Here is a 23,958-nt window from a genome sequence, read left to right on the forward strand (position 1 = left end):
TCCAACCATGGCTTATTACAGTTTCCAAGTGTGACCTATCTTTAAGTCATCTGAGAAAAGCAGACACCCCCGATTGGAAATACTGTCTGTTATTTACTGAACATCTTTCAAACAACCTTTCCAGTCCTATTTATACAGATGGTTTGAAATCAGGTGACTGTGTGGGCTCTGCCATGATTTGTTATGGTTTTGTGCAGAATCCCCTCTATGGCTTATGTGTTCATTGCTGAACTGTACGCCATTTCTCTTGCCCTGGATTGTGTGGAAGCTAAGCAGTACTCAAATTGCGCTATTTTTACTGACTCATTTAGTTCTCTACTGGCCCTGGAATTGCTTTACTTTAGTTCTTGCTATTATTCAAAACCAACTGGCCCATTTCCCTTTTAATATCTACTCCTATTTAATTTTTCTGGATACTAGGCCATGTTGGTATTCACGGGAACGAGCTTGCCGACACTGCAGCTAAATCTGTCTGCTCTGGCACTATCACTGCTGTGCCTGTTCCATACATGGTCTATGGTCCTGCATTCAAGGCTCAGCTCCGTGGCAGTTGACTTGAAGTGACCAATGTCAAAACAAGCTTTTCCAAATAAAACCCTCTATTGGACTTTGGTTGTCTTGCTTCTATAAGGATTGGAAAGAGGGTGTTGTCCTAACTAGATTATGTATTGGTCACAGTTTTTAAACTCATTGTTTCCTTTTATCTGGGATTGATGGACCAGTGTGTAGTTTGTGTAAAACTCAGGTCACAATAAGCCACATTTTATTGTCTTGCCATCATTATGACTCTCAACAATGGCATCATTTTAAACATGTTTTGTCCCAAAGTTTATTAGTAACGTTAGACAGTGTTATTGGCGATGGTGACATTATCCACCTTAGAAATGTGTTTTTACTTTTTTAAAGGCCATTCATCTTTTTAATGCTATTTAGGTTTTTAATTTATACGTTAGACCTTTTTAATGTGATTCCCTTTTAAGAATCAAAGTACATCTAGTTCGATTTTAAATTAAAAAATGGCCATAACATCAAATAACTCAACCAGGACTGGAAAGGCCAACTTCAGGTGACTGATGATGGTTTTTGAACTTGTGTTAGTCTTCCTGGTGAGTTATGATAACTACAATTATGCTACAGAAAGTTCTTTTCAACTTGTATTACTGTAGTTTTTCTCTTACCGTTGTAGACTGGATGTAAACATTGATTTTAATGCTATTTATGTTTTTATAAACTTTGTTTTGTTTTACCTTAACTTCCTTTCATGAATTTTACTAAATTTACTTTAATTTTAACTTTTTATGGGATGTTTGCAGATAGCTAAGTTGCTTTGCACTATAAAACCAAACCAACCAAACAAACAACCATTTTCTAAAAACAAAATTTTTGTGGGAAGCACTGCACAGGAAAGTGTTCAGATTGTGCTGATATAAACTGTAATGTTTTAATACATTAAAAATGCTACCTTTTATTAACCATTTCAGTGCTGAATAACAACTTTTAATGTTTGGCATGGTGCTGAATATATATGTTTGATACTTCTAATTACAGTATCAGTACTAAAAGCATGATATCTCTGCAATAACTCAACAAAAGTCCCTGAAATATTCAGTGATTGTACCCAATACTATATATGTTAAATTCAATACATAAGAGTAACAGGAATATAGGAAAGTCTCCTACCGTGCTGAGCCTTCAAGTCAACTGAGGTCGCCAACAGCGCCGAAAGAGTTAAAAAAAATTTAGTACTATATTTAGAAACTAGACATCCTTACCCAGGTATTACTTGAAAATAGAGCTGATTTTTAACTAATTGTAAACGGAATAGAACAAATTTCTCATAACAATACATATCAAATGTACTTATGCTGAAAAGAAAGACGTACTGTTTTCAAGAATGCTATGAGTGTGGAATTAGAACAAACAAACATTTAAATAGAATCATGTTATTGTTTATTTTAAGTTAAAATTAAAGACAATATTTAGAATTTTATGGAAGCACACAGTATCTATATGGTTTTGAAGTATGATATATTCCTTTATTTTTTTATATATGCAATACCTATAATGGTACTTTCCTTGTGTTTATTATATCAAAGCAATCATTTACATTCTACACTAGCTTAAATACCCATTCTCTAAATGGAAGTTATATAAATTCATGTTGAATGAAAGTAATTTATCTTTGGACATGAAGTTGCTTACCTTATATGCAATTGTAAAAAAATACAAAAACTCTCATAAAAACTGCAAAATAAAATCTGAAACCATAACTTTGCATGTATGTCCACATGGGGCAAACAAACTTTAAATGCCAAATTTGGTGAAGACCCACCAACAGGGGGCTAAAGAAGTGGTAAAATTATGCCTATAAAAACATTATAATGCCCCCCATGGCTGAAAGAATGAGGAGTTTGTTGATATGTGGATTCAAACCCATGACCCACAGATTGAGAACAGTTTCATAACCACTTGGCCTTGCCAAGCCATCAGACAAAGGAATTTCAGATACTTCCTTCAGGCCGTAGTCTGTATGTACATATCTTTGTGTAACTTTGCACAATATTTGGAAAAGAAATAAACTTGTTTATTTGTTTGGAGATAAGCACAAAGCCACACAAAAGGCTATCTGTGCTCTGCTCACCACAGGTATAGAAACACAGTTTTCATTGTTAAGTCCACAGACAACAGGGTGTGAAAAATGCCCATAAAAACCAAAAAATGCAAAACTGAATTTGAACATCCACACTGAATTTGGTGAAGATCCATTTATAGAGGGTGAAGTAATGGTGTAAAAACTGAAAATGTGTATATACTCCTGCATGGTCCTCCATATTAATTTTGATGAAGAATCATCCCAAACCCTGCAGAGTAATTACATGGACATACAGCAGGCAGTACTGTTATATTTATATAAAAAACAGATGTAATTGGTAGTTTGCACCTCATTCTATTTATTATTTTGGCCACACATGTAGGTACATGTATAAATGCTACATCCATTGTAATAAATGTATAGAATTTCTATACAGTTGTTAATTGTTTTGAATATGACATGATTTTTCATGTGATGCATTCAGTTTCATTGTAAATAATAATAAATATTTCGTCTTCCAGGACAGTAGTTTTAGGTTTCAACACTTATATTTTTTTCTATTAAAATCAATACACCTATTACCCTTCCATTTTTCCTTCACAGCCACTACTACCTCATACAGCTTGTTGCACAATATGTGCCAAAGATGGCTTTGAAAATAGGAATGATTACAACAACAGTGAGTCAACAAGTCTCATGGAATGCTCACAGTGCTGCGAAATTGTGCATCCAGCTTGTTTACGACAGCGTTTTCCCGATCTCCATCAAGGTGTAGTCAATGATGACCTCCCAAATAGTTGGGAATGCCCAAAATGTTGCAGAGATAGGAAACCTGAAGGAATTAAGGTAAAAAACAAACTTAATGTTTTGATTCTGAACAGTGAATGGGTGGTTTAGTCACTATCTTGTGGAATATTTTAAAATAAACATTACTTTTCCAGTAACCCTGCAAAATACTTGCATGGTAATATAGAAGATGAGGAAAAGAACAGCCTTGTTCACTGGGTCATTTGTCTTACCATTTTTAAATATAATAATTTATGTATTTTTTTCAATTACGTATAATGCTATTACACAAGTTTCTTTTTTACATTAGAAAATTTTTTTTTTATATCAAAAGATTTTGTGAAATTTAGAGTATCAAACTTGATAAAGCTCTCGTGTAGAGAACATGTACTCTGCATAAACATCAGTTTCTTGAGATGGTAATTCTTAATAGTAAGTATTGGTGCAGTTGTAATAAGTACGTTTGTTCATAATTATTACATTTTGGATAAAAGAGAAAATTCAACTTTTTACTTAGCCAAGACAGCTGAAAAGTGGCAGCCTGAAATTTTCTGACACAATAAACCCTGTCCAGGTCAAAGAATCAGAAGATGTGTACAGTAGTGACACAGAACATCTAAATCTGAAGAAAAATATTTCTCAGGATACAAATGCAGAGAAAATGGCTGGGATTACAGATAAACCTCCTGTTAGAAAAAAGGTATATAATCAAGTTTTCAAAACTGAAACCAGTGTTTTAAAAAATTACTATTATTTCTTTCACATTAACATGTTATTATTCCTTAGTTTCATTTTTAAAGCCCAAGGCAAAAACAAAAACTGAAAGTAAATTTTCATGAGATACATCAGGTGAAAGTTGACAAAACATTTAGCCATGGATCTGTCACTGAAAGTACAGTTCAGCATTGGTTCCAAAGGTTTCAACATGAAGAAGAAAGGCACGAAGGTCATGGAAGGAAGCCATCCTTAGATGAAAATGCATTAAGGGAAGCAATTGAGACAGACCCTCGTACAACAGTACGTGAGCTTGCAGAAAAACTAGGCACAAGCAAATCAAGCATTTTCAACACACTTGAGTGCAATTGGAAACACAAAAAAGTTGGACAAGTGGGTTCCACATGAACTGAGTGAAGATCAAGAAAATCGGCTTTACAAGACATGTCAAAGATGACGCTCTAAAAATGGAACGAATTTGTAATCGAGTTTCTGCTTCATCCACCTTATTCCCCAGACCTTTCCCCTACAGATTTTTGTTTTTTCAAGCACTTTGACAACTTTTTGAACAATAATCGCTTTCAAAACTAGGCAGCTGCAGAAGCTTTCAGGGAGTTCATTAACCATAAAAACTGATTTCTACAGCAGGGGCATAAACAGCATTGTTACACATTGGCAAAAGTGTGTTGAAGCAAATGGGGCTTGCTTTGATTAAAGCATGTTTTACAACACTGGTTTATGCTTTTTCAAACTTTGCAGTTCAAAAATGACACATAGTTCTGGACGATCTAATAGTAACACGAATGAACATATGCCACATCTTTAACTTCTGTACTGTTAGCCAGACACAGGTGAAAGGTCAGTGTAAAAAAGTAATGTATTATGAGATTTAAGCTATTTAGTATAAACATCTATGTTTTTGTGTTATAATATGTAATCAATCTAGGATGATAGATTCATTTCTTAATTTTATGTGTTGGTTAGAAGATTGGACAAATCGGCTGAACCCAACCAGAGATTCATTGGTGAAAATAATATAAAATGTAAAGTTTTATCTTAATAAACATTTGATAAAACTCTCTGAACATTATAAGGATTGTGCATATGGAACTTGAAACTTTTCTGATGCCTAAAATTATTTTTAATCTAAAAATGAAAATTACTTTGCATGTTGGATGGGCAACATGTGAAAAGAAAAAAAGCATGAGAAAAACATTGGTTAGTATGCTTTAAGAATTAATAAATAAATTGATATTTTGTGTAGTAAAGCCTTGTAATGTTTATTGTTAATCTGCCAAATGCTATGAACATACACTTTCTAATTTAAGATTAATAGCATAACAACTATAACAAACAACAAATGGTTATGCAGTCAGTCCCAGGGACTAAGCCTTTGCTGAAAGAGATTATTAAATGAGCTTGGAATTTTGGTAAGCTGTACACTGTAAAGCACCCTTGCATTCAACTGCTGAGGGTGGACTGTGCTTTGTATGGTAAATGAGTAGTCAATGAGTTAGAGTAAAGAATCAACATCCAGATATTTGTTGTAGCTTTTTGTTTTTTCAATTAAGAAATGTAGTACAAAATAACTAACAAATGAAATATCTAATTATATTTGCATTAACATTTCTTGATAATGTATGTCACACAAAAGTTAATAAACTTCCATACTCATACTAATTTTGAATTAGTGTACACAAGACCTAATGATTTTCTACTAATCTCACTTTCAAACTAGTTTTATCTAAAATTATGAAGGAAAAGCTTACAAATGGCCCTAGCCGTTAGGACACTCGACTCCCAATCTGGGGGTCATGGGATAAAATCCTGTCACCCAACATGCTTATCCATTATGCCATGGGGGTTATTATAATGTAACTGTCAATCCCATTATCCACTGGTAACAGAGTAGCCCAGGAGTTTGTGCTTTGTGGTATTGACTAGGTGCCTTCCCTCTCATCTATCATTTCTACAGTAGGGATGGCTAGCACAGATAGCTTTCGACCTGTTTTCACCAAAATTTCAAAGCAAACAAAAAAAAGTGAGGAAATCTAACAAATTTGTCATTTACAGCATACATAAGTATTGTGACAGGAAAGTTCATAACCATAATATAGTTTATTATTATTATACTTATCAAATATGGATAACAATCAGTTAGATTTTAGAACTATTAAAATTTCTATTCAAGGCAAAGTTTGAAATTATTGTTGGAGAGGAAGGAAACAGCTCATCTTCTGAACCAGAAATAGAGATGGAAGAAGAATCATCTTTAGCTTCAGAGAATAAAGTTGAGGTGAGACGCTTTTAACGTGATATTGTCTTAAAGTAGGACTTAAAGAAAAAAGGCTTAATTTATATAATCTAACCCAGCATATGAACACACATACTTTAAGTGTATCATGAATGCTACATTTTTATTTACTTGTAGTTAATTAAGTGCAAAGATACACAATGGGCTATATTCACTGTACCAACCAAGGGTATCTAACTCTGGTTTTTATTGCTGTTTTCGAGCTTGCTTCTGAGCTCCAGGATGAGGTATTTATTTTTAAGTTAAAGAAATATTAAGCTTGTCCTTAGTATTTTGGTTTCAATTTGTAATTTTTATAAGATCTTAGTTCCTTGATATTGTATTTGTTTCTTTAAAAATACAAAAATTACTTTTAGCCCTTATTTCACCCAAGTGTATGGCTAACCAGATACATGCCTAAAAGTGAAACATTTGGCCTTCACTGTTGTCTTGGATACTTGTTCTATTGTTGCAACTTCTTGTATTTTATCTTAATTAATGAATATTTCTTATTGCTTTTTACTATATACAATTTCTGGTTTTCTTCAGAAAATACTGGGAAACTTATAATATTTTTTTTAGTTGAATACATAAAGGATTAACTTAATCATTCCTAGTTTTCTAAATTTTCAGGAAAAATATTCATATTCTTCATCTCCAAGGCAAAACTCCAGATTTTTGGAGCAGTACAGATGTGAATGTGCACAATTAAAGGAACAGTTTAATCAGACCCATGTCAGATCCTGTGCAAAATATCCTTTAAACATGAACGTTAATAACCAGCAGGTATCCGTAGATAATCATAACATACAACACCATCTTGACTCAGTACCAGGAGTAACAAATGAATATGGAGAAATTGCATGGGAGCAAGTTGTCAGGAGTTTAAGAGGACTAGAAAACAACTCGACCAACCAATATACAACCCTTCTGGAAGGATTCAAAAAAGTGTGTGGTTAAAGTTGAAAAAATAAATGCTGAGTCCTCTCCAAGGAGAGATAAGGCTGTGGCCAGCCTTCAAGACGAAGGTCAGACAGATGATAGCATTACTGAGAAGTTCACCACAGACAGCGATACAAATAAACAGACTTGGGATGAAAGAAGCATACCGCCTCATGCTCCAAGGATAACCATGACTTTAAGAAATAATCCAAATCGTCAAAAACTTACATGCATTATGAAACAAGCACGTACTGAAGAGGGACAAGCATCAAAGAATGGATCGAACAACCTAGCATTGATAAAGGATGTAATGTTACCAGTGTTCCATTATTTGTCTGCAGCAGACTTGGCTTCTTGTCAACTGGTGTGTAAGATGTGGAATCATTGGACTAATGATTCTGTCTTGTGGAAATACATAAATTTTAGCCACAAGAAGATAACTGCCAAAACTCTAATGGCGACCGTGCAGAGGCAGCCTGTTTCTTTAAACCTGAGCTGGACCAATATTTCTAAACATCAACTTTCTTGGCTGGTTGCTCGCCTCCTCCAGCTGGAAGCTCTATTTCTTAAAGGCTGTTCAACAGCTACTGTGTCATCCTTGTGTACTTGTTATTGCCCTTTATTGTCATCTTTGGACATCAGCTGGGTAGAAGGACTCACTGATTCTTTCATTCGGAAGTTGCTAGGTAGCCCTCCAGACTCTAAACCAGGATTTAGTGAATCAAAAACTCGTCTTTGTCAGCTTCAGGAACTACGAGTAGCTGGAACTGATGTATCTGATATTTCAATAAGGCTCTTTGTGCATCATCTATCCCAGTTGTCACACCTAGACCTAAGCCACTGCCATAAGGTTACAGACATGGGGATAGCCATCCTGGGTTCTACCAAATATAAACAACTAGTGGCTCTCAATGTTTCCTCATGTGCAAACATAACTAATACTAGCTTGGAAGCACTTAAACATTGTATAAAACTTTCATACCTAAACATGCAAGAATGTTCTCAAGTCACAGATGCAGCATGTCAGAATTTTGTTGCCCAAAGCCAACAGCAGTTGATGACAAGAGAAGAAAAATTAATAGAAAAGCAATGGTGATCCTATGTTGTTGTCTTTTTTTTTAACTTCATGTTACTGTTTTGTGGTATTGTTAAAACATTTTATTTCATCCACTATTTGCTCAGTGACACAAACATAGACAATTAAGTTACGTACTTCAAGCTCTAACATATGCTCTCAGAGATCATCAAAACCAGCCTGAGCTTCCATATAGCTGTTTTTTTTGTTGTTTTTTTGCACACCAAAGACTACAATCTTCACCTTGTTTTTGTTTTCATAGTCTTCGTTTCAACAATTTGAAATTCCTTAGGTAATATCTTAAATGGTAGTTTTGTAATGTTTTCAAAACTTTATTACAGATTCCAACTTAGGAGTTAAAAAAACCTGATACCCATGTTTAGCGAAAAGGAGTATAAAAACGCACTTTCTGTAATGCCCAACATCTCGCCTAAGTCATGTGAACACTTGCATGAGAGTATGTTTAAAACAGATCATTACAGGTATAACAGTTTTTGTACAAACATCCCAGTTAAAAATTCACTGGAAATTTACACTAATTGCTGACTTTTCTATAAACATAGCATTAAAGTGAAATGTTCACATTTTCTGAAATTAACGAAAAATGAAAAATCACACAAAAAAACATTCATAAAGTTAGTTTGTTTTGAAGTTAATGTTTTAAACGTTTGTATATTTTCATTTGACATAACCTGAACATTAGAGTTTACTATAAATCAATTTAATTTCGGTATTGTGTGAATGAAGTAGCTTTAGTCTTTTTTGTAATAATTAGAAAAATGTATTCCATATTTAACATTATGTTTGGGCTCTTAAGGTTTTTGCCTCTTTTGTATGTTTGTTGTAGTTGATCATAATTTAACTTTTTTCATCACCAGACTAAAAAACAATTAGCTGGTTCCACTAAGATAGTTTTACTTGCATCTGTCTTGTACAGTACAAATTCATAGCTCTTGGTTTTAATAAATCCTTCACAGTGTTTCATTTAATAAAATGTCTTTTCTTGCAAATTCAAACCATTCCCAGACTTTGTTAAAAATTTTTGTTTGCAGTTGACATATTACCATTTTCAAAAATTACAACAATAACATCATGGTTGTCAATGTCTGCATACAGGTAGAAACTATGGTTCCTTAAAACTATCCAAAAACAGAATCACTTCTAATTTAACAGCTTTTGTCGTCTAGGATTGAAAGTACCTTAACATTGTTAGTCTTACACTTAAAAGGTCACGACTTCTACTTTGAAAAGGAAAGAGAAACTTAGGCAATCACTTTTATACTTTTTCCAAGCAGGTTGAATTCTGAGATCCATTGCCTTGACATGGAGAAGGGCTTTAATCTCTCATGCAACTCTTACCTAAAAATTACACAACTTCATACCAACAATAGCCATCCATAGGAGGGTTACATAACTTTCATGCAGTGTATGGGGACTGTGTTTTGTCCAGGCTCAACTAGCTGGTTACACTTAACTTGCAATATGAGGATTGCATGTTTGTATCTCCATCTAACGAAATTTGCTTGTCCTTTGGTAGAAGAGTTAGAGGTGGGGTGTAATGACTAGTTGCTTTCCCTCTAGTTTTTTCATTGCTAAATTAGGAACAGCTAATGCAGATATTCCTTGTGTAGCTTTGAGCAAAATTCAAAACAATCAATACACTTTTTTTATTTGCATCTGCTTCCCCATTAGAAAATCTTAAGTGACAAAGTTACTAACATAGAACCTGTCTCTGGAGGATGTGAAAGCCACTGTTCAGCGAGTGATGGATTCTCTCGTACAAACTGGTCTTCCCATATATCTGGTTGGTGTTCCATCTCAGTTCAAACATAACCAGTCAAAAGTGTCTTCATAGTTATTTCTCCAAATAGGATTTCCTCCAGAAACTCCTTGTCCTTCTAATTTCTTTCTTGATGTACAATATTTACTTTCTTTCTTCAGTATCTTTCATTTCCTCACTACATGAAACCCATTCTCACCATTACTGTCTTCCTTCTTTCACCTTCAAGGACACTTTCATACCCATGCTTGATTCTGTTGTCCTAGTTTACAACCATTCTTGTTTTCCTTTTCTTAGTTCCCAATCTTAGATTCTTTTAACTGCTGGAGAAGCAGACTAAAGTTCTGTTTCACTTTCTATTCTCACACATTGCCTTTAGTCCCTTCACCTTATCCTCCTTCAAATAGGTTTTCTGGAGAGATTTCTTCTCTTATTTTTTGCCACTTTAGTCTGTACTACTGCTCTATTCTTCCTTGTTTGGTTACTCAGCTGCTGGGATGCTCTTCTTTCCCCAGAGGTTACTGTAGATCTAGACAAGGACAACAGAGCACCAGCCCTCCTAGTCTTCCTTGCTTTCTCATATGTTCCAGGCCCTAGTCAATCCTTCCCTCCCTAGACTTGAAAATATCAAGAGTCATCACTCATCTGTCTCACATTGCCAGCCACTGGTATCCATTTGTTTCTTAGATAACTTTTTGAAGATGTTTAGTTGGTCCTGTCTTTCCCTGTTCTACTTACAACTCTCTTGTCTTTATCCCTCTTTTTTTCAGGCAAAGAGTACCCTGGTCAGAACAAGATGTAAACATATGGAGTCCTTGTCACTAAGTGGTACATTTCAAGGGCTTTCCTTTGTGTACTATCATCTTAAATGTTAACATTTTCCTTACTAAAAATATATTCATAATAATAGACATCTCTCACACTCTCACTCATCCTCTCCACTTCTTCTTGTCTCTCTTTTATGGATGAAATATTTGAAGTACAAGTACTTAAGGGGAGTTCTCTGCAAGGAGGTTTTGGCTTTCATCACATTATTGTCATCATGCATTAACATGTTTCATATTAAACACACAATTCCTATGTCAGAGTTAGCTTCAAGGCAAGTGTTATAAAATTATTACAGGCAGATGTGTGAGGGATTAAACTATTGTTTGAGGGGAGGTGAGTTGATCCACTATAGTACTTTAAACCTCTTCAAATAAATTATAAATGGATCCACAGAACTAGCTGATTCAATACTGTTATTAATGGAACTGTGTATGTTCAGTCATTACAGTGAAGTTTATTTCTATATTTTGGTTAAGTACAAAAATTTCAGTTGGTGCTGGTATCTCTGGATTTGTATGCAATACCTTGACTTTTAAGTTCCCTTATTATTCCTGATGGTAATTTCCCTGATACCGAAACTGCATACACTCCTTTCGCCATACGACCTAGATAAACAAGAAAATATATGTATTAAAACATGTACCCATGGAGTTTGGAACAATTTTGTACTTTTCTACCACATATCAATAATATAACTTAAGGCAACAAGGGACATACCTAGAAAAAATTTAAATCAAACCTTTGATACATTGTTAGAATTGTTTTACCTAAAAAAACAGAATTTGTATCTGGTACCTCTTTCTAACAAGCTATCCTTATAAGACTATTTTACTGGAAATATGTTCTCCATACTATATATTGTGTTACAGCCAGACTTACTACTTACTACCAACCAATGAAGTTCATAAAATCTATCACAGACTTATATTTGTTATTTTTATAAATCATGCTGGGAGCCAAATGAAAAGACATTTTCTAAACATTTTATGAAAAAAAAAAAAATCTAAAATGTGCTCCAATCACTTTTGGTGTGATTGGTAGCATGGATTGAGAAACAATTGTAGATTTCTTGTTAGTCACATGTATTGGTTCATTAACTATGGTATGCAACCATCTGTTGAACCACCTTACAATTTTTATACACATACCTTTCACCAGAAAATACAAAGCTAAAAAAAAGTAAAATCACTTGGACAATGGTAACTATTTGACTGATCCACAAGTATTTCTGTGTAAACACAGAACTGTTGCAACTATCTTCCCCTAGGTATCATTCTTCACATGGTCATCAACAAGGAAGACTTGTTACTAGGATTTTGAACAAAACTACATGAGCTATCTGTGATAGCCGACCCTAATTTAGCAGTAAACGACTAGAAGGAAAGCAGATAGTCATCACCACGTATTTCCAACTCTTAGGTCTCTCTTTTAACCAAACAATAGGGGGTTTGACTGTCACTTTCTAATGCCTCCATGGCTAAAAGAGCAAGCATGTTTGGTATGATGAGGATTTGAACCTGTGACCCTCAGATTACAAGCTAAAGGTCACCTAGCTATGCCAGGCCAAAACTTCTAATATGATCCATGAGGATGCACAATGCTGAGGCTGGATAGTGGGAGTAATAAAAGTAATGTGGAATAAATTAATTATAAAATGAATTGTGTGAAATAAGTTATGCATAGAAATACAAATTCTTGAATTTATTTTTTGAAGCCCCACAATTGATAATTATGCCAGGATATTTTAGATTAGCTATCTGTGACTCAATGGTAACACATTCCATTTATTTTAAAATAATGTTCAAACCATGTAAAATTTTGTTACACTAGTATCATAGTTGTATTTAGAGCTTTAGATAATTTTCTCCTTTTTTTATGCAAGTCCACACAGGTGGGTTCAATTACACCCTTTAACAAGATACATTCTTCATTACACAAAAATCAAATTTTTTAATGAAATATTTGTTTGTGAAAATAGAATCTGTGTAGTTACTCTTCTGAGTGCAAAGTGATTTTGCATTATGAATAAAAAAGCTACTCTACATAAATAATACTTGAAATTTTGGGAATAAAATCTCTAAAACCTTCTAAATACATTTCAAACATTTGTTTTTAGTAAGACTTTATATTTTGTTATTTTCTATACTCTAACTGTTTGGGGTCTGTCACTTGACCAATCTTATAACCATCAAGAAGAAATTAGGAAATAAATACAAATTATGCTTTTCTCATGCTAGAATGACTACATATTTTAACATGAAAATGCAAATGTTTAGTCTAAGTAGCTTAAGTTTCATAACACTATATATTTACATGTATATTTATTATATTATATTGACCTTTCAGTCATGCCTAGCTAATATTACATAACTTGCATTGAAACAGTGCACATGCACTCAGGTCATGTATTCAGAAATATAAAACTGAGCTTTAGTATTTTGTAAAATAGTCACATTTCATTTATTATACATTATAAATATGTAGAAATAAACAACTTTTTTTTTCAAATATAGGACAGTAAATAAAGAAGTAAAGGACACAATTAGCTCTTATTGCTTTGACCTCTGTACTTGGTTGCTGCTGGACATACGTTGCTAAAGCTTTAAAAATTTCACACAGAGGATATCAAACAAAATGTTGTTTATGTTTTTTATATATACATTTGAATAACCAGAAAATCATAAATAACTACACTGATACCACAGAATTTCACTACAGTTTATTAAGCTTAGTTACTAAGGTGTATTTAGATTTAAAACACATGAAATTTTGAGCAGACTAAAGACAAACCCTGCCTCATTAAAACCTTAAATCAAAAGAATTTGGTACCCATTTCAAAGATTAAAATGGCTGATAAAACCAATGTTTGATTCAGTACATTAGCCACATCTCAGCAAAATAACAAGATACGAAGTCCTTTCTTATATTACATTGCAGCTTGTCAACATTGGTAAACTGAGTTCCTAATTTGTATGAAAATACTGACGTCACAAATATCTAATTTTAAACAATGATACATTCGACATATCGCAGCTCACTAAAACATATATTTAGACATTCTTTTAAATGAAGGTATTAACTTGTATATAACATTAAAATTTGAATAGTAATCTACAATTTGATTCTAAACTTGACAAGTTCATAAAATAGTAACTCAATGTTTGTCAACAAACACAATGACACAGCCTGTGACAAAAAGGTTAATCTAGCAAAAGTCCCTATCCCAGGTGATGAGAAGCATTTAAGTTGACCTAACAATTTAATAAAAATGTTAACCATGTTTCACTCAGAACCAAATCTCTGAGTTACTTATGTTACCCCACAGTGTAAAGTAATTGTTGAACATGTCAGTCATGCTAAAAGCCACTCAACAATAGCACAGTAAATCTATATTTTTATTATTTGAGTTACATCACATTGTGAAGTGTGAATGATGGTATGATTAATTACTAACAAGTTAGCATTGAATATCCTCACTGACATAAAATTTGGGTTCAAAATTAATTATGACTGTTCTACCATCATTTCAAAAGTGGATGTTGAGTTTTGGGAAACAAGCAAATGCTTGAACAGACACTTTGGTCCACAATACATAAACAATTTGAAGAATATGTCACACTAATTATATTAATTTATTTTTCTATATTATTGAGCAAACAAATTATAGAAAATGTACAAAATAAAAATGAAATCCAAAATATATTATTGGTTTCACCACTGTTACACTGATAAAAGTTATAGTGGTTTCGGAAAATGCTGCTCCTCATCAGTAACCCTTTATCCTTCAAATCTTATCTAAAGAAACGAAACTACAAATACAATGCATATTATCACGGGTGCCTGCTCCACATAAGGGTTCAAAAGAGGACCCAAATAGTAATTCCTACGAGGCATTTCTAGTCAAACAGAATTAACACACAAATTGTTATACCATAGAGCTCCCAGTTGAACTGGAGGATCCCATGTAAGATAAGTCCTCCCCAAAGCCTCACATAAAAGAAGGTTCCTGCATATAACATACAAATCACCAATATAGGAATCCTTCCATTCTTTTGACTTCCTTTTGTCCAGGATTGCCAAGAGTGGAATATCCCAAAAGTGGTTTAACAATAGGTTAGACTTAACCATCTTTAACACTACAAGGAGTATTTCATTAAACTGATATGTTAACAGACACCCATACTTGTATTTGTAAACATTAGTTACTATAATCTAGCACTCTCTTTATTAATGAAATTTCTCACTTACTTATTCTCTGCCATTTTGCTACCCAACTGTCTTCTGGTCCCATCAGTCCTATAAACCTGCAAGTCCCCCATACCCCAAGAAAAAAACAAACTCAATTACATTACATACATACATAAACCATATTCATTAATGTACTGTGTTAATTTACAGTGTTACTAGTAATATTTCTCTTTCAATTGCTGGAAAATACACTGCTAAACGTCAATATATACTACGCATGTTGTAACAGAACATTTAAAGGTAGAAAATCTTGTTACTATATTATCTACTTAAAATACACGATGTGAAAGTTTAACAGTGATGTCTCAGTCACACACACACACACTGCTAGTGCTCCACTTTATATTTAAAACGTGATTCTATATTCAATTTGAACAAACTTTCAACTGTTACTGCACCATTCAAACCAAGTATTACAACATTACTAACTACTGCAGAAGAATGTATGGACCAAGTGATGGTAACTTGATACAAAAAAATGAGCTAACAATGATAAAAAGTATAAAGAAATTTGCAAAACCATGAATGAGGGTTTTGGTGTGCACGTTTTGCATTGCACACATCGTGGATTCTTCTTCAGTATAAAATAATACCAGACACTGCCCCCCATTCCTTTCTTAAAAACAATGAAAATTTGATAAACTAATAAAATACTCTAATACTAGAATATAAAACCTGAACGAGCACTTATTTCAGAGACACTTTCAGAACATTATCCCTTGGATTTGCCAAGTTTACACACAACATAGACTGAAATGTATGGCAACTTCAAAGTAAGTTGAATTTTATAAGCATTAGTGCCACATTAGAATCATAAGTACTAACAAGTTATATAACTGTCAAGTTATAACTACCATCAGAAGTGTCAATTACTTCACAACTTCTAGTGTTCTATAACTGTCAAGTACATACAACTGCCATCAGAAGTAATTACGACACAACTTCTAGTGTTCTATAACTGTCAAGTACGTACAACTGCCATCAGAAGTAATTACGACACAACTTCTAGTGTTCTATAACTGTCATACAACTGCCATCAGAAGTAATTACGACACAACTTCATAACTGTCAAGTACATACAACTGCCATCAGAAGTAATTACGACACAACTTCTAGTGTTCTATTCCACACAACTGCCATCAGAAGTAATTACGTGTGTTCTATAACTGTCAAGTCATACACCGCCATCAGAAGTAATTACGACACAACTTCTAGTGTTCTATAACTGTCAAGTGCGTACAACTGCCATCAGAAGTAATTACGACACAACTTCTAGTGTTCTATAACTATCAAGTATGAATAACTACCATCAGAAATAAATATGGAATACTTTATGAAACTGATTGGTTTAATTATAATTCCAACTGGTGAATAAATGGAATAATTAGAAACACTAATTTTGCTTATTTGATTATTTTTGTGACATTAATTAATCTAATTGTTGGAAACTTCGAACAAATTTCACCAGTAATAGTCAGAAACTATAGTTGGTTATTTTCATGAATATAATATATTTAATCAAAATTTCAAGTAATTAATTACCATATTTCCCAGCATCAAAAATGCTATTTTTTCCCCTAGTATAAGTCTAAAAAAAAAATTACCCTGATTCTTCCAGGCTGAAGTTTACCTTGCTCATAGGCATAACCCTAAGCCTAGAGGAAGCATTTCAACACTAGACAGTAATCCAAGCCCCTCTCTACAACCCAGAATGTAATGTATAAGATACTTAGTATTAAATGACAAATAAATAAACAAAAACAGGTCACCATACATACAGTGCTGTAATACCAGCATTCTTTTTAACTCCTTAGGCTTAGAATAACATTATTAGTGATAATAATACAGATATGCCAGTTGTAATATGAGGTATACACTTTCAAAGGTAGATATCATAGGCAAATAGCTCACAATAAACAAGAAGTGGGCAACAGGATATATATACTACAAGTCACTAAACAATCTTGGTAAGATTGGTGGAAGTGCTCTACCTTATTCTTATGTTTATCTTTTTTTTTCAAACTTTTGCAAATTAGAATGGGTGTGTGTCTTTGATGCTGGAACATATGGTATTTTGTGACACTATTCAATGGTCTTAAGTAATCTGTTAATCAAGTTAACCTTTCAGCTCTGAATACAAATAAGTACTGTTTATTTTGTGCTTATAACTGAAAAATAGAAGTACACATAAAGGATGGACACTGTACAACATCATACAAATTTCCTCTAAGTTTTATTAACTTAACAATAAATAATTTTGTTATCATTACATGTGAACCCCAGTAACCTTTAGAGTTAATGCATCATTCCATAAAATATACAATTTTGTCTAATAAATTTTTTGCATCATTTACTATCATTACTTACATAGAAAGTTCATGTGTGTGTGTGTGTCTGTAAACATTACGATATCACTGGCATCTTTGGAAAATGCTTATTTGCATTACATTTTTTCATTTTAAATCAAGTGATTTTGAAGGTTTTTACTGTCTACATATTTACACAGTGTCTACAATTGTTCATTTACTAGCTTTATGACTTACAAAACATTAACCCTATATAAATATGTACATAGTTAATGGTTAAATTCTTACCCATCAAAGTTTGAACTTGTACAATCATAAACCAAGTCTCTGTTATTTTTCATCCCAAGATACTCTTCACAGTTGTCACAGCCATCAAATTCAAATTGTTCAATAGTCTGAAACCACAACTTTATTAATTTTGTAACCAAGTTCATAAAGAATCTAAAATACTACACAATGTTTACTCAAGAAATCTTCAGTCATCACAGAGTAGGTTCTGACATAATTAAACATATTCAAAAGTAGTTCCCTAAGCACATACATTTTACAAGCAATATTTTCTTGGTTTCCAATAATTCAGTGAGTTACAGCTAAACAGCTTTTTTTATAAAGAAAAATGAACAAAAGTAGACCTTTCTAATAAATGCTAATGATCTTTCATTACTTGTTCATTATGGATGAAAAATCAAATTATCAATAAGCCTAAAGGATGGAAAATTAATCACTATAAATAGACATAACATTTCCTTTTCTCCTAGATTTACAATTCCAAAAAAATTAATTTAATAATTTATAGTTCAAAATTACTGACTGGCAGACAGCTTTAACAGATTTACCATAACTAGGACAGGGCAGACAAGTTTGTTGGTGATGGGAATTAAACTAAGACCCTCAAATTACAAACCCCCAAATCACCAAAGTTGAACAAACTTGAAGTAAAAACAAGTTACAAAGTTAAAATTTGGCAGAGCACAAATATTCCATTACACAGTGTGTAACAACAAAGAAACATAATAGTAACATTACTTATACAATTAAAATTATCAAAAACAGTTATAATCAGAAACACTAATTTCAATTAATAAATTTAATCATAATTTTGATTAACCAACTATTTTACACGAGACTAATTGATATAACTGACAATCACAGGTAACTGATTATACTAATTAAAGCAACCAGCTCCACATATTTTTTATATTTATTTTTAACTATAGAAATTATCAGAAGGCTGTGTATGAGAACCTTTACACAGAAACAATGCAAAGAATTTATTAAGGTATAAACTTAAGTATGACTTCTGTTTTTTGTACAGACTTAATACTGTTTAACTTGTATAATAATTTCAAAAGTGAAATTTACTATATAATGCTCACACTGGGTTTCATAAGGAGTTATTCTTGTCCTATAAGTTACTTTCTACAAAAATACAAGTTGCGTTTGTATTTATTGTCTCATATTTGTGACAGTGTCCTTGTGAATAAAACTTTTATTTTCCAAAACAAAATTAGACATAAGCATAAAAGATTAGTCACCCTGAAGTTTTAATTTAATAATTTTATGACGTTATTTACTGACTCGGTAATTATTTATAATTATACAATAATTTAACAAGTGTTTAATATTTCTCTTTGTAACTATATATGAACAAGTAGTTCGTCTGTATGAGTAAATAAGCAACACACCAGTTCAGGCATTAAAATTTAATTTACAGGAACTTTCTGGTGATACTACTAAGTTTCAAGTTTAACACCAAATTGTGTAACAAAAACGACAATTTACTCTAGTTAGACTACTAATAACTTATATATATATATAATTTAAAATAAATAATGAAATATTACAACACATTATCAACCTTAATCATTGAACACAGCAGGCAAGCACGAAGATTTCTCAAATCTTTAGGAACACTTTCCACTGAAGCTGGAATATTCTGAGCCATTGTAGGTTATGGCGACCTCTACTGACATAACTTTACAAGCAACAAACTTTAGACAACAGTTTTTGTTAAACTAAAAATGACGTAAGAAGGTCGAATTCAGTAAAAACTAATCCAAATAATTAAATAGAACTGAGTTTTTATTATAGTTTTTAGATTATAAAGAGAACTCTATGGGGCGAATGAACTACTGTTACATTGTCTTTAATTAAGTTTAAGTCTTAATTAAATTTATAAATGACATTTTAATTGTTGCAGTAGGCTATATTTCATAAATCAGGGGTTCGATTCACCTCGGTGGACTCAGCAAATAGCCCAATATAGCTTTGCTATAAGGAAAACACACACTATTTCATAAACAAATTCCATTTTGAAAATACCAGAATTTCTATTAACAAATATGAAATAAACTTATATGAATTAAAATCATTTATGTTACAACTAGTAACACCATTAGAAGCTTTCTAAAACAAATACCGCACCAATAAAAAATATTTGTATTTCGTACATATGACATTTTTACTAAAGTTATATATCACTGTTTCTAGTCTTCAACTACTGTTTGAAGGAAAGGGAGCTAGTTCGCAGCACCTTATCACTCATGCCAAGGGTTTGATCCACAAATTAAAACGTGAGGAATAATTTGTGACTCCTCACGAATTCTATCCCAACTCATCTACTCAGAAATTTAGAGTTGTACCACAGGACTAACTACTTCTATGAATTTTTGTATAGTTTTGCCTGAATCTCACTATCTATCACTAAAATGGAATAGATGTATATTACAGTTAAATGATATTTTATTATGAATCGAAAACTAATTATCAGAAGGCCTAAAAGATGAAATATTAAATCAAAATTTGCTGTTGAAAGGGTACTTTTTACCAGATAGAGTTGGATGGCTTTTTCAAATTATTTATAAACGTTTTACTATATAGCAGGCCCTCACTGGAATAGATACACAAATAACGACACGCTGTTTATATTTGCATACAATTTAGTTCTTTCTAAGCTTTTTTAACAAATCACGCACATATATATATATATGTTGGAATACATACTACACAAATAAATATAAATTAAAACCGCTAAGTGGGAGAAACCAAAAATCCTCGCATTTGCCCTTAGATATTTATCATGTGATGTTGATTCGCAGATCCATAGAAGGCTTCTGAAAAGTGGGTGCGAATTTTTCATGGGGTGGCCTATTATTTGGTCTGAGTGTAGGGCTAGATATTTTCGATGTAGGAATCAGCAAATTGTTTCGATTTAGTGAGGCTAACCTATAATATAGAAAAATTACACAATTATTAACACATTAAAAGCATTAGATATGTTTTGTGATATCTATCAGGGATTTTCTTGTCCATTTGCTATCAGCATCCCCTATGGTCCATTTATTATCAAGAAGCCCCTTTCTAGATCTAATATCATAAGAAATGAAGCAATACTCTTTAAACAAATGACGAGTTGTGTGCCTCATGTGTTCCAATATGTGTACTGCACTGGTATTATATATTTTTAGGTTTATAACATGTTTATTTTGTTTTGTCCTGCTTGAATGACAGTTGTTTGGTCCTGTCTGTTAGTGTATAGTGAATCTTTTGATAATAATTGGAAGCCCTTCTCTTGAAAACAAGAGTTCTCCCGGACAATATATAAAAATCCTCCCCTGTCTGTCATTAAAGGAGTTAGTGATTATTGTGATGATGGTCAGAGCCCATTCTTATTATATATAGGAAACGAATTTTACTGTAGAGGGGGCCTATTCATCAATAATATTACGCAGTTTCTACTGAATCGAATTTTGCCATTCATGGAGTATTTTTATTAGATAACAGTCGGAAGGCTTTATCAAATTATGTATAAATGTTTCAATATCAAGTAGGCCTTCACTGAAAAAAAAAAATGGATGGGGTGTTACTGCACCTAAGCACTCAACCCCTTCTGACGACCCTGTTTCAACGAACAACTAACGGAAAATTAAATAGATATAGCGTAGAAAATAATGTATTTGTGCGTTTAGAAAATTTTTATAATGTTGAAATAGTAAGTGCAAATATGAAATTCTCTATAAGTTTATTTATATCTAAACAAGCAAGCTTATCTTAGTATTTGAGGTATTTTTCGAAGTGAATAATCATATACGACGTCTTAAAGAAGTGCAAGATTTTAACATAGCAGTACAAAATTGAAATTATTTTAAATCGTTTGTTTTTCTCTAGAATTTTCAAAATCTGAAGATACCATACATTATTCTTGAGCTACAAAATTATTATGTTAAATAAATAAAACTTTTTTTTTCTTGTATGTGTAGTCTACAAGAGTTCTCAACAGGTGAAAATTGTAAGTGTCGTCATTACTTAGAGCGCAGTTTAACACTATGGTAGACCTCTCGATTTTGAATATGGTGAGCCAGGTTCGAATCCATGGATATGGCGGAATATTCCCCTCGCTTTGAGCTATGGGTGCGTTTAAAGAATGACAGTTAAGACTTTAGCGTATACGGTCAGTGGAAAGATGCTGCTTACTTTCTGCCTTCCATTTGGTAAGTAATTCAAAATTAGGGATACCCTAAATAGTTTTATCATGAAAATGTAAGATACAAATACAAAAATGTAAAAGTCGACACTACCATCTCCCCTTGTCTCAACGGTACTTCTTAGTAGCTTACAACGTTAAAAACGTGGTTTCGATACCCATAATAAGTGCAACACCAGTAGCCCATTGCAAACAAAGAATGAACAAAGTGAGAAAAACGTAATTGTGAAATTATTTGGTGGCTCTCGCAAAATTAAAAAAAAAAAGTCAGACGAGTACGGTTGGCGTATGAGAACGTTTATGGTTTGAGGAGCATGTAGCTTAATATTGCTCTTTTAGCTCAATCGGCGACAGGTACTGCTGATGGCCGTCCTTCCTTTGGTCTCCTCCATCAACCAATGCTCTTCCTTCCAAAGGGTCAAGTCACCGTACAGTATGATCTAGGATGATGATATGAAGGCAGGACGTAGTTTCTTTGATGAGCTGAATGCTGATGTCGTACTTGAGCTCTTTCAAGGAAGTAAGAAGATAAAGATAAAAACACCATGCGTTGCTTGTGGAAAGCAAACATCAGTTACTGCAATATGAACAATTAACTGAATGGTCGATGATGGTGCCGGTTTCTACTGCTGGAGTTGGTTATTCTTTCAGTGATGTAAGCCACATTTTAAGTATGCCGAGAACCCGGATACGACAAGACATGCTTTAAAGCTGCATGAAGATTAGTATTGAGTGCCGTAATGTACAAGGAAAAATCAAGACGCATAAGTTTTCTCTAAGAGAAGCTGGCTCGGTGTGGTAAGGAGGCTAGGGCACTCGACTCGTAATTTGAGGGTCGCAAACTCGAATCCCTGTCACTAAACATTCTTGCCTTTTCAGCTGTGGGAGCGTTACAAAGTGACAGTCAATCTCACTATTCGTTGGTAAAAGAGAAGCTCAAGAGTTGGCGGTGGGTAGTGATGAAAAGCTGCCTTCCCTCTAGTCTCACACTGCTAAATTAGGGACGGTGGTGCAGATAGTCTTTACGTAGTTTTGCATAAAATTCAAAAACAAACAAACTAAAAGAAACTGCAATGAACGGTTTGAAAGTATTTTCGCTATTTCTTCTTTTTTCCTGCAAATTCGTAAACGTTGCATCTCAGTATCATAACTAATAATAATAACATTATCATTGCAGGTTTGTATTTTCAATTTTGTCGAATTTTAAATCACCACCCTACTGAACAGGTCTGGATTTAACACTTCCCGATTCAAAACCAAAATTCACCGAAATATAACTCAAAACACAGGCCTCTATATCCCCTGGAATTTCACCCACGAACCCAAACAAATATTAATATACTGAAAAACCTTATAAACATGGCTTCAATAACTTGTTCAACTGAATATATATGATGAAACCAACTTTATAAAACATTCTCTTATTCACAATGACAAATTTCCAACAACTGTCGAAGAAAGTTTCACACAACTACTGGAATGAAAACCTCAAAACCGAATTAGCAAACAAAATTGACACTAATACCCCGAACAACGACACAACACTATAGTGAAGTTTACCAATTTATTCCTGAGAAAAATGTAATCACAATCAACACGTGGAGAAAAACTTGGTATTCTGTCGATTTCAAATTCACTCAAAAAAATCAGCCCCTGAACTAAAATCAACCCTAAATAAAAATTATATAGAATCACAGAATTCCAATGCCATTTATACAGTAACGCGTTTAAATAGCCAAAATTTTACATCAGAGAAACCGCAAGAAAATTTAAAACCAAATTCACTGTACGTAATAAAAACCTTTTCATGTTTACCACCACTGCAACTGAATAAATGCACAGTAAAACACAGTATAACAACACAAAACACAGCAACTTTAAACAAAGAACTTAACATCAATAATCGTAAA

The 23,958-nt window shown here is 33.0% G+C and overlaps 1 protein-coding gene and 1 pseudogene across 2 annotated transcripts in view; one reads left to right on the top strand and one right to left on the bottom strand.

The window, feature by feature from the left end:
• Positions 1 to 9,397, top strand: part of LOC143253746 (lysine-specific demethylase 2A-like) — a 58,668-nt pseudogene extending 49,271 nt beyond the window's left edge. Inside the window, exons 14-17 of the transcript XR_013029839.1 lie at positions 3,197 to 3,439; positions 3,897 to 4,079; positions 6,285 to 6,389; positions 7,020 to 9,397. The product of XR_013029839.1 is annotated as a lysine-specific demethylase 2A-like (transcript). The remainder of the gene's footprint in view (positions 1 to 3,196; positions 3,440 to 3,896; positions 4,080 to 6,284; positions 6,390 to 7,019) is intronic.
• Positions 9,398 to 11,445: 2,048 nt separating this feature from the next.
• Positions 11,446 to 19,580, bottom strand: spt4 (Transcription elongation factor subunit spt4). Its single transcript, XM_076508060.1, has 4 exons — positions 19,424 to 19,580; positions 17,854 to 17,960; positions 15,260 to 15,315; positions 11,446 to 11,616 (listed from the first exon to the last, which is right to left on the bottom strand). Exons 1-4 carry the CDS (start codon positions 19,508 to 19,510, stop codon positions 11,498 to 11,500), a joined length of 369 nt encoding a protein of 122 aa, XP_076364175.1. The 5' UTR covers positions 19,511 to 19,580; the 3' UTR covers positions 11,446 to 11,497.
• Between the last annotated feature and the right edge of the window lie 4,378 nt (positions 19,581 to 23,958).

This window comes from Tachypleus tridentatus, chromosome 6 (genome assembly GCF_004210375.1).
Source record: "Tachypleus tridentatus isolate NWPU-2018 chromosome 6, ASM421037v1, whole genome shotgun sequence".
Classification (NCBI taxonomy): Eukaryota; Metazoa; Arthropoda; class Merostomata; order Xiphosura; family Limulidae; genus Tachypleus; species Tachypleus tridentatus.